The 9,291-nt window shown below is 53.4% G+C and overlaps 1 protein-coding gene across 1 annotated transcript; it reads right to left on the reverse strand.

Annotated features, from left to right (window-relative positions):
• Positions 1-387: 387 nt before the first annotated feature.
• Positions 388-8,666, reverse strand: LOC142217431 (uncharacterized). Its single transcript, XM_075285676.1, has 2 exons — positions 8,630-8,666; positions 388-1,536 (listed from the first exon to the last, which is right to left on the reverse strand). Exon 2 carries the CDS (start codon positions 1,524-1,526, stop codon positions 492-494), a length of 1,035 nt encoding a protein of 344 aa, XP_075141777.1. The 5' UTR covers positions 1,527-1,536; positions 8,630-8,666; the 3' UTR covers positions 388-491.
• Between the last annotated feature and the right edge of the window lie 625 nt (positions 8,667-9,291).

Raw genomic sequence — 9,291 nt, forward strand, 5'->3', positions numbered from 1 at the left:
CATAAATTTTGGATGCTGGAGAACCCCTTTAAGTATACAATGTAGTGGCCTATAGTGAACCTCCTCATTAATATTCACTACACTGAAGTGACATCACAGAGGCGTGAATACTAATGAGCCGTCAGCCAGGTGAAAGGGGCTTTTCATTGGGTTAGCCGGTGGTGAGGGAGACTCCTGGTTATCCCGGGTGAGTTGCCAGGTCTGGTAGCACTTCATAGTGTGGGACCAGACACAATATAACACTTCTGGGGCCAAATTTAATAGAATCCCCACCAACCATTTATAATATTGGTGCCTTGTGAGGCCAGGGCCTAGGTGGGACCTACATGCCCCTTTATTAAACATCTCTACCAATATTTAGTCTGGAGTCTTACTATGGACAGAATTTTTGGAAATGACAGTGTTTTACTATATGATGCAATGGTTTTGGGTTGTTTTTTATTTTGCTAAAATTTGTTATGGCTACTAGCCAGCCATTACCTCTTTGCTAACTAATTTTCAGCAGGGGGTAGTGGCACATCAGTTGGGGGGTTTGAATTATCCAAAATTCTCATATCACGGCAGTGCAAAATAGGGACTTTACCCATACCAATCTGGAATGTCCAGATGAATATCTTCTTATGAGGTTGCACAGTAGCATTAATGGTCTCCTCAATTTCAGTGGCTTCGCTCCAAGTTTCTTTGTTGGTATTGACACTGGATCCACCATATTCAGTTGAAAAAGCGAACTGGCTCTTGGCAATTACAGACGACAAACCACCAGTTTCTGCTGAGACAGTAACAGACACCTTCCAGTTATGTTCTATACTACACATATTGACCTTTTCATACCCAATCTTCTTGGTGATCTTATTCTGCCACTGGACAGGGGTCTCTGAATCATTGCTGATGGTCTTGATGCATGTCCATTCACCACACGATACACCCATGGTAATTCCAACACCCCCTGGTAGGAAATTGATGACACTGGGATGGAAGGAGAAGATCTGAGAATCCTTGTCTGCATTGAAGTTTGTGCTTCTTACATATTGGATTCCCCACTCATCATGGGGCTTCACAAAGTAATAGTAATCAGCAACGCCAAAGTAGTAAAGGCCGTTCTTACAGTTGGGGTGCAGAGGAAATTCTTCACTGTCTTCATCCTTGTTCATGTTCTTGGTTCGACGGTAAACGCTTCGATCCTGATAGATGATATAGAAGTTATCCCAAGCAGACAGGTAGTGGTCTCCTCCTTGGCAGTTGGGGTGTAAGGTGTATACAACAGAGTCTTCATCTGTGTTCATGTTTTTCACGCGGCGATAGGAATTTCCCTTAATAATGTAGAATAGGTCATCTTTATGGGCCAGGTAATGATCTCCATCTCTACAAGCAGGATGTAAGCTGAAGATCTCCAGATTCTCTCCTTTATTGAAGTTGGTTGACCTCATGTAGCAAGTAAGATCTGATCGGACGATGTAATAATATTTGTCAACCCCGCAGAAGTCCACACCTTTGGTTTTGTTCTTAGGAACAATTTTTCCAACCATGGCTGAGATTCTGAAAGAGATAAAAAAAATCTAAATTTTCAAGAATTTTCAGTACATGGATACAATCATCTTACTGGATCTAGAACACAAATAAGAGAAGATGACATTAAAAACCGTCATTTCGAAGTTGGCCATCAAGGGCTGTAGCTATAGGGGGTGCAGATGTAGCATCTATACCTGGTTGTTGAACCAGAGCGTGCCACATGACGGCACTAGAGATGGGAAAATCAAAACCAATTCAGGATGAAATGGCTCAATCCTGAAACTTTTGGAGTTTCCACCACCAAAAGCACAATAAGTGGAGGCCCATGAAGGTGAAGAAACATAATGAACGCCTTTCCTCATCTCTTCTGGGCTATCTCATGTCATGGACTCCAGGGGACCGCCGATTGGGCCTCAGCAGTCACATGGGATGTGCTGGCATCATGACATTGGTGTACCCAACATGACTGCTTTAATCCAATGGCAGACCTTAATGATCCCCTGGGGCCAGCAACATCATCCAGGTAGCTAGAAGAGGCAGATAAACAACCGAAGAGGACCCTGATAAGTGTCTATTACGTTTCGTCAAGTTTTGCCCAAAACTAAGTGAACTCGTTAGGTTCGCCCATGTCTAGAAGATCCAATTATTATAAATATTAGGTGGGGGTCCTGTTACTGCTTGAGGAAAAGTTATATCTCTATACATGGTGCAACTATTAACCAGTGTGTGGAGACTAAGGCTTTTTATAGAGTAGTTTATTTGGGATTAGCAACATCAATCCCAAAAATAGGGCTAACGCATTTCAATGGGGTCCTGCATATCACCCTATTCCAGTACAATGGTAAGTGCATGTTCCATCTGACTTCAGTGGTCCCAAAAGAAAGCTCAGAGGGGGGAATTTACTAAGACATTGACACCAGTTTCTTTAGCACATGGTTCTTTTTTGTGCCTAAGATGTAATACTTTGTTAGTTTTGCGCCCAACTTTCCACTTTTTATGATAGCGGGTGGTGGTGGTCAGGAGCCAAGGTGGGATGAGCAGCCCAACAAATTTACTATATCTCATGCTAGAAAATTGGTGAGCGTTATATAGCACCGACCTGCGCCATTTCCTGACTAGTGGCTCAGATCAGAATTATGGCTCAATTTGTGCCAAAAAACCCCAGTGTACATGCGCCTAAATTCTTTAAAGGGATTCACAAGAGCTGGCAGCTTGTGGTTATGCAGGAGTTGACTTTTTCTCATAGGAATGCATTGACCAGCGTTGATTGGCCAGTGTACAGCATTCGACCAATCAACGCTGGTTCTGCCAGAGGCTCGTCTGTGAGGAGGCGGAGTCTAAGATCGGACCACAATAGAGACTGCTGTGGTCTGATCTTAGACTCCGCCTCCTCACAGACAAGCCTCCGGGAGAACCAGCGTTGATTGGCCAAATGCTATACAGCATTCGGCCAATCAACGCTGGTTCTGAATCGAATCTTTACAGCGAATAGTGATAGTATTCGAACGAGTACGAGTAATTCGAATACCATAGTATTCATTCGAATACCTACTCGAGCGAATACTACTCGCTCATCTCTAGTAGAATCCCTTTAATGTGTTTTAGATTCCTTATGCGCCTCCAGGGGCGGATCCAGGGCCAGGTGAGCCGGGCAACCAGCATCTCCAGCAGGTAGCGGCCTATTTACCAACCTCCCCGGACCTGATCACTGCCGCCCCCGCTTCCCCTTGTACTATAGGCCGCGGAGGCCAGCAGTGAATAGGCCCGGGCCAGGCCGCGATCCCACTGCCGCTATTATTATATTCGGGGGTCTTTTCAGACCCCCGAGTATAATAATCGGAGCTCCAGGGGAGGTGAGGGAACATAATAAACAATGTTACTCACCCCTCCGGGATCTGATGTTAATCCTAGCTGGCCTTGGGCGTATATGGTAATACCCAGATGTCACGTGGTGTGGGATATTACCATATAGGCCCGAAGCCTGCTAGGATTAAAGAGGACCTTTCATGGGTTTGGGCAAAGGTAGTTCTATATATTCTATATATATATATATTATTATGTTCTCTCGTAGGGGCCATACGGTGGCTCAGTGGTTAGCACTGCAGCCTTGCAGCGCTGGAGTCCTGGTGTTCAAATCCTGCCAAGGGCATAAAACCATCTGCAAGCAGTTTGTATGTTCTCCCCGTGTTTGCATGGATTTCCATCCCATACTCCAAAGACATACTGATAGGGAAAAATTTGCATTGTGAGCTCTATGGGGGGTCACAATCTACATTAATATATATATATATATATATATACTAGCTGGTACCCGCGACTTCGGCTACGGGTTGGCGGTGGGGCTGAACCGCTTATATTTCTTGTCCCCCTATCTGTGCCCCCAGTCTAGTTCATCTGGCCCCAGTATCTTGTCCCCCCATCTCTTCCCCCAGTTTCTTCTACCCCATCTGTGCCGCCAGCTTCATCCCCCCAGTCTCATGTCCCCCCATCTCTGCCCCCAGTTTCCCCCATCTCTGCCCTCCAGTCTCATGTTCCCCCATCTCTGCCCCCAGTGTCTTCCCCCCCATCTCTGCCCCCCAGTCTCATGTTCCCCCATCTCTGCCCCGAGTTTCTTCCCCCCAACTCTGCCCCCCGTCTCATGTCCCCCATCTCTGCCCCCAGTTTCCCCCCATCTCTGCCCCCCAGTCTCATGTTCCCCCATCTCTGCCCCCAGTGTCTTCCCCCCAACTCTGCCCCCCCGTCTCATGTCCCCCATCTCTGCCCCCAGTTTCCCCCATCTCTGCCCCCCAGTCTCATGTTCCCCCATCTCTGCCCCCAGTGTCTTCCCCCCATCTCTGCCCCCCAGTCTCATGTCCCCCCATCTCTGCCCCCAGTTTCCCCCATCTCTGCCCTCCAGTCTCATGTCCCCCCATCTCTGCCCCCAGTTTCTTCCCCCATCTCTGCCCCCCAGTCTCATGTCCCCCCATCTCTGCCCCCAGTGTCTCCCCCCCATCTCTGCCCCCCAGTCTCATGTCCCCCAATCTCTGCCCCGTTTCCCCCATCTCTGCCCGCCAGTCTCATGTCCCTCCATCTCTGCCCCCAGTGTCTCCCCCCCAGTCTCATGTCCCCCCATCTCTGCCCCCAGTTTCCCCCCATCTCTGTCCTCCAGTCTCATGTTCCCCCATCTCTGCCCCCAGTGTTTCCCCCCCCATCTCTGCCCTCCAGTCTCATGTCCCCCCATCTCTGCCCCCCAGTCTCATGTCCCCCCATCTCTGCCCCCAGTGTCTTCCCCCCCATCTCTGCCCTCCAGTCTCATGTCCCCCCATCTCTGCCCCCAGTGTCTTCCCCCCCATCTCTGCCCTCCAGTCTCATGTCCCCCCATCTCTGCCCCCAGTGTCTCCCCCCCATCTCTGCCCCCCAGTCTCATGTCCCCCCATCTCTGCCCCCAGTTTCCCCCCATCTCTGCCCTCCAGTCTCATGTTCCCCCATCTCTGCCCCCAGTGTTTTCCCCCCCATCTCTGCCCTCCAGTCTCATGTCCCCCCATCTCTGCCCCAGTTTCTTCCCCCCATCTCTGCCCCCCAGTCTCATGTCCCCCCATCTCTGCCCCCAGTGTCTTCCCCCCCATCTCTGCCCTCCAGTCTCATGTCCCCCCATCTCTGCCCCTAGTTTCTTCCCCCATCTCTGCCCCCCAGTCTCATGTCCCCCCATCTCTGCCCCCAGTGTCTCCCCCCCATCTCTGCCCCCCAGTGTCTCCCCCCCATCTCTGCCCCCCAGTCTCATGTCCCCCAATCTCTGCCCCGTTTCCCCATCTCTGCCCTCCAGTCTCATGTCCCTCAATCTCTGCCCCCAGTGTCTCCCCCCATCTCTGCCCCCCAGTCTCATGTCCCCCCCATCTCTTCCCCCAGTTTCTTCCTCCCCATCTCTTCCCCCCAGTCTCATGTCCCCCCATCTCTGCCCCCCAGTCTCATGTCCCCCCATCTCTGCCCCCCAGTCTCATGTCCCCCCATCTCTGTCCTCCAGTCTCATGTCCCCCCCATCTCTGCCCCCAGTTTCTTCCTCCCCATCTCTGCCCCCGTCTCATGTCCCCCCCATCTCTGCCCCCCAGTCTCATGTCCCCCCATCTCTGCCCCCCCGTCTCATGTCCCCCCCATCTCTGCCCTCCAGTCTCATGTCCCCCCCATCTCTGACCCCCCAGTTTCATGTCCCTCCATCTCTGCCCTCCAGTCTCATGTCCCTCCATCTCTGCCCTCCAGTCTCATGTCCCTCCATCTCTGCCCTCCAGTCTCATGTCCCTCCATCTCTGCCCTCCAGTCTCATGTCCCCCCATCTCTGCCCTCCAGTCTCATGTCCCCCCCATCTCTGCCCCCCCAGTCTCATGTCCCCCCATCTCTGCCCTCCAGTCTCATGTCCCCCCATCTCTGCCCCCCCAGTCTCATGTCCCCCCATCTCTGCCCTCCAGTCTCATGTCCCCCCCATCTCTGCCCCCCCAGTTTCATGTCCCCACATCTCTGCCCCCCAGTCTCATGTCCCCCCCATCTCTGCCCCCCAGTCTCATGTCCCCACCATCTCTGCCCTCCAGTCTCATGTCCCCCCCATCTCTGCCCTCCAGTCTCATGTCCCCCCCATCTCTGCCCCCCCAGTCTCATGTCCCCCCCATCTCTGCCCCCCCAGTCTCATGTCCCCCCCATCTCTGCCCTCCAGTCTCATGTCCCCCCCATCTCTGCCCCCCCAGTCTCATGTCCCCCCATCTCTGCCCCCCAGTCTCATGTCCCCATCATCTCTGCCCTCCAGTCTCATGTCCCCCCCATCTCTGCCCTCCAGTCTCATGTCCCCCCCCATCTCTGCCCTCCAGTCTCATGCCCCCCCATCTCTGCCCTCCAGTCTCATGTCCCCCCATCTCTGCCCCCCAGTCTCATGTCCCCCCCATCTCTGCCCCCAGATTCATGTCCCCCCATCTCTGCCCTCCAGTCTCATGTCCCCCTCCATCTCTGCCCTCCAGTCTCATGTCCCCCCCATCTCTGCCCCCCCAGTCTCATGTCCCCCCCATCTCTGCCCTCCAGTCTCATGTCCCCCCATCTCTGCCCCCCAGTCTCATGTCCCCCCATCTCTGCCCCCCCGTCTCATGTCCCCCCATCTCTGCCCCCCCGTCTCATGTCCCCCCCATCTCTGCCCTCCAGTCTCATGTCCCCCCATCTCTGCCCTCCAGTCTCATGTCCCTCCATCTCTGCCCTCCTGTCTCATGTCCCTCCATCTCTGCCCTCCAGTCTCATGTCCCCCCATCTCTGCCCTCCAGTCTCATGTCCCCCCATCTCTGCCCTCCTGTCTCATGTCCCCCCATCTCTGCCCCCCCAGTCTCATGTCCCCCCCATCTCTGCCCTCCTGTCTCATGTCCCCCCATCTCTGCCCCCCCAGTCTCATGTCCCCCCATCTCTGCCCTCCTGTCTCATGTCCCCCCCCATCTCTGCCCTCCAGTCTCATGTCCCCCCCATCTCTGCCCCCGTCTCATGTCCCCCCCATCTCTGCCCTCCAGTCTCATGTCCCCCCCATCTCTGCCCCCCCAGTTTCATGTCCCCACATCTCTGCCCCCCAGTCTCATGTCCCCCCCATCTCTGCCCCCCAGTCTCATGTCCCCACCATCTCTGCCCTCCAGTCTCATGTCCCCCCCATCTCTGCCCTCCAGTCTCATGTCCCCCCCATCTCTGCCCCCCAGTCTCATGTCCCCCCATCTCTGCCCTCCAGTCTCATGTCCCCTCCATCTCTGCCCCCCAGTCTCATGTCCCCCCATCTCTGCCCTCCAGTCTCATGTCCCCCCATCTCTGCCCTCCAGTCTCATGTCCCCTCCATCTCTGCCCCCCCAGTCTCATGTCCCCCCCATCTCTGCCCTCCAGTCTCATGTCCCCCCCATCTCTGCCCCCAGTTTCTTCCTCCCCATCTCTGCCCCCCCAGTCTCATGTCCCCCCATCTCTGCCCCCAGTGTCTCCCCCCATCTCTGCCCTCCAGTCTCATGTCCCCCCCATCTCTGCCCCCAGTTTCTTCCTCCCCATCTCTGCCCCCCAGTCTCATGTCCCCCCATCTCTGCCCCCCCAGTCTCATGTCCCCCCATCTCTGCCCTCCAGTCTCATGTCCCCCCATCTCTGCCCCCCAGTCTCATGTCCCCCCCCATCTCTGCCCCCAGCTTCATAGCCCCCCCACCCCCTCCTACATCGGCCCCGTATAGTAGCACTCACCTTTGCCTATGTCCTCCACTGCAGACGGTGCAGACAGTTCTCTGTCGTTTATGTAGCAGAGCAGGCCTGGCGTCAGAGCAACCAGCAAGCCAGAACTTGCCGTGCTTCATATAGGACACAGGCAGCCGGCTGTATGCAGCGAGGCGACATAGGAGAGGAGGAGATAGGGTCGGCGGCATCTCGCCGCTTGGCTTTGCATATGTGACCCCGCCCATCAATGACGCAACAAAGCCGGAAGACAGAAGATTTTCCAGCAATGAAGACGGGTGAGTATGCGACGTGGGAATACCCCTTTAAACTGGATCCACGGGTTCCGACCCCAAGTCATGTGACTAGAACCAGCCCCCGTCCCTCTCCTTTGTCCTGTGTTATGGGGTCAGGGTTTACTATATTCTGCAGCCGTCATAGTACAGGTAACCCCCTATGAACAAGGGAGAGGAAGGATCGGGAGGGGGCGACCTGGGGCTGGTTTTGATCACGTGGCCTGGGGTCGGACACAGCCCTGACCTCCCGGGTCCAGTTTAAACAAATGCACAGAGTTAGTAAGGTAATTTAAAGACCCTGGACAACCCCTTTAAGCTCTTTAGAGAGTCCTGAAATCCTAGAAAGAAGTGAGGGGCCATGGTTAGAGACTTCACCAATGGGATTCCCAGAGCTGATATACTGTATACTAAGCTGGTGTATCCCATTCAAGTGAACGGGGTTGAAAACTGACCGCCGGGTTTCCGTCTCCTGTCAAGTTTCTCAGGCAGAAGACAGAAACCCGCAAAGCGGAGAACGGGCGCTGGTGTGAACCCGCCCTGATTGGCGTATTAGGTGATATTAATCTCCCCCTGCCACCACTGATGACGCCAATCCTCCAGAAGCTTCTGTTATATGGCTGCTATTACTAGAGATCAGAGGTTATACTTACAGTGTGTACAGCGCCTTATGGACAGAAGTGATGGCTCCGGTGAAGCTCTGGTACCTGCTGTCACATCTGTGCCCTCTTTATACGCTCCCCTTATCTACCACACCTATAGCTCGGAGTAATATTTTATAATCACTGGATGGTGGCCAGCGATGCGCTGACTTTGTAAGATTTCTTTGCCAATAACGTGTTAAATCAATGTCCAGCCAGAGCTTGTAAAACCTGCAGAGACACAGAGCACGTAGCTGTAGGCCATAGATTTCGCCATCTACAGCTTCACCCCACTGAGGAATGGAAGACTTGTTGAACCTTGAGGCCAAGTGAGACATTCCTAAGTGCCAGGTGAACTGGTCTGGGTTTCAGGGGAACCTTCATTAAAAGTGGTGCCTGCTTTAGAAAATCCAAATCTAATACCCTATGTATTATCTCCTACCACATAGTGTATACAGCTCCGAGGCAGAGCCATGTGTCCTCATGGTTACAGACCATGACCACCATGTAGTCTCATCCTGTAATTAGCTGGATCAGCCTACTGGATCATGTGTTCTTACTCCTACATAAAGATGATGGGACTGAGCTGCCCCCATGCCGGCTGCATCCCATCTGTACACTTTAGCACTATTTACATTTCGCTTCCCTTCTCTATCTGGCCCAGGCCGCCATGA

This window comes from Leptodactylus fuscus, chromosome 8 (assembly GCF_031893055.1).
Source record: "Leptodactylus fuscus isolate aLepFus1 chromosome 8, aLepFus1.hap2, whole genome shotgun sequence".
Taxonomy (NCBI): Eukaryota; Metazoa; Chordata; class Amphibia; order Anura; family Leptodactylidae; genus Leptodactylus; species Leptodactylus fuscus.

Excerpts from the sequence above, each read along its gene's own strand:
- LOC142217431 (XM_075285676.1), bottom strand. The coding sequence starts at position 1,526 with ATGGTTGGAAAAATTGTTCCTAAGAACAAAACCAAAGGTGTGGACTTC.